General features: G+C 43.2%; 1 protein-coding gene across 1 annotated transcript; it reads left to right on the forward strand.

Annotated features, from left to right (window-relative positions):
* Window positions 1-369: 369 nt before the first annotated feature.
* AK88_04233 (uncharacterized protein) lies at window positions 370-2,307 on the forward strand (the record flags this gene model as incomplete). Its single annotated transcript, XM_012481843.1, has 7 exons — window positions 370-424; window positions 1,026-1,128; window positions 1,285-1,366; window positions 1,477-1,560; window positions 1,698-1,838; window positions 1,970-2,027; window positions 2,198-2,307. The coding sequence occupies 7 exons, from the start codon at window positions 370-372 to the stop codon at window positions 2,305-2,307; spliced, it is 633 nt and encodes a 210-aa protein (XP_012337266.1).
* Window positions 2,308-2,334: the final 27 nt, after the last annotated feature.

A 2,334-nucleotide genomic window follows, 5' to 3' on the forward strand; every position in this document is an offset into this window, starting at 1 on the left:
AAAAAAAAAAAAAAAAAAAAAAAAAAATTGAATGACAAATAAGCAGAACAAAAGCGTGGAAACTGGCTGCATAAAAAAAAAGAAAGTGACAAACGAATTTGATTATACTTTCAAAAACGCATCTTTTGAGCGGTAAAAATTTTGCATGTCCTCAAAATGGGGAAACTCGTACGTAAATATTTGTAACATATAAATATACATATATATTTTATGCACACACACTTGTGTACACAACTGCTCACGCTTCAACCTGCCCAACTGCAGAACCCGCCAAGTCATTAGGAAAAAAAAAACTACTTGTGCGTATTCGCCGCCATTCTCTGAGGATTCATACGAACGGGAAACCAACGCCGAAACTTGTTTTTTAAAATGTCTTACAACAAGAATTATGGAGGACAGTTCATGGGGCTTCGTCCAACGGGAGGTAAAAGGCGAGACCTGAACGGCATTCACCGTTGCAGCATTCGGCTCGAATGCGTATGACACGTCTACCTGTGTGCAAACCATATGTACAAAACGCAAACGCAACGCAAACGTAACGCAAACGTAACACAAACGTGTATGGGGAGCGGCAGCGCGCTCCGATAGGCCACTGTACGGAGGAGAGTGTGCAAAGAAAAATCATGCGGGGAAGTTACACATCATATACTAACGGCGATGCTGACCAGAACTTGGCATGTTGCCTTCCCTACCTCTTTCTGTACTAAATGGTGAAACTGCACCTCCTTTGGGAAGTTACTACGAGGTGTGTTCGCTGTTGAAGTGCTCATACAGGATGTTTAGCCCCTCAAATTTGGTGTAGCCGCCAAAGATGTTTTCAGCCTAGCTCGCCTCCGCCCTCGCTTACTCCTACTCCTATTGCTCCTCCCCGAGAAGATAAATACATTTTCCATTACGTTTGACGCTGCACACAGTGATGATTCAGCGTGGCACTTGGTGTAATGTGCGTAGATGACGTTGGCAACAAAATGTCCCTACTTTTTCATATGCACATTTTTGTCTCTCCCCTCCTTTCTCCAATTTAGATAAAAACCAGAACAAGATGACAGAAGACTCTTTGAAAAAAATATTTAAAAAAGAGGAAAGGAAGGATGCGTGCAAAGTTATTTTCGTCATTTCAGAATTGAGGTATTTATAAAAAAAAAAAAAAAGATTGGAGATGATGCAGAGAGGGAGAGAGAGAGAGAGAGAAGGTGTTTCTTGCCCCGTTTTTGTGTTTCCTATACGTAGGTCTCTCTTCCGTGACCTCACTTTTTTTTTTTTTTTTTTTTTTTTTTTTCAAAGAGGAATAAACTTACCAGAGGTGGAAAATGGAGATATATATTTCTTCTGCACGGTGATATTCGACAACGACGATGTGAAGACGGTAAGACGTAGGAAGAGGATCATACAAATGTGATGGGGCATAATACTTTCCTGACTGCAGGAGAGGCCTTTTCATATTTATGTTATTTTTTCCCCTTTTCCCCTGTGCAGTCCATGTCGAGGTCCAACTACAACTCTTCCTTCGTCCGAGGGCAGTACATCCTGGAGGCCTACTCACTTGAGTTCAACGAGGAGGTAAGGGGCCCGTGACCTATTTTATCCTCCACTGCCATACGACGAAGTGTGTGTGCGTGTTGATGTTGCGCAACTGCTTAGTGTATATAAGGGTGTATATTATTTTCTCTCCCCACCCTTGGGCCGATTTCCCCCAGATTGTTTTAAAAATTCCTGAGGAAGCCAATTTCGCACGAGTCTACGTGTCCTACCTGACCGTCACAGATGAGAACGGAACGAGAAATATAAAATTGGAAGGAATAGGATACACGGACCCGTTTAAGCTGAATGAATGCCATGTGAGGAGAAGGAAGGAACGGCTGGGACTCCAGTTTTAAGCGCACCTGGGGGGTCTTTTTTTTTTTTTTGCCCCAATAGGCTTCGTTCCGTTGCACTTTTATATATATATATATATTTTTTTTTTTTTCAGGTTTACCCATACGCGAGGTGCAAGCTAAACACTGCAATTGGTGCGGAAGAGACGAAAGGTACGTCCTTAAAAAGGCCCCGCTGGTTGGCGGCCGACGGTGGTTGAGAGGGCCGCTAAGTAGCGCCATGTATCATGTGGTGAAAGCCGCCCATATACATAACACACACACACACACACGCACAGATACACACGCGTGGGAACAAACGCCACTCCCCTTTCATCATTTAGCATCCCTCCGAATGTGCGTCAAGTGTGTGGACAGCAGCCATCCGTCAGTGATAAAGGAGACTCAGGAATTTAATGTCATCGATGAGTTCAGATCCCTGTGCACGGAATGAACCACGCTCTTTTTTTTTTTTTTTTTT

The sequence above is a fragment of the Plasmodium fragile genome, assembly GCF_000956335.1.
Source record: "Plasmodium fragile strain nilgiri unplaced genomic scaffold supercont1.57, whole genome shotgun sequence".
Classification (NCBI taxonomy): domain Eukaryota; phylum Apicomplexa; class Aconoidasida; order Haemosporida; family Plasmodiidae; genus Plasmodium; species Plasmodium fragile.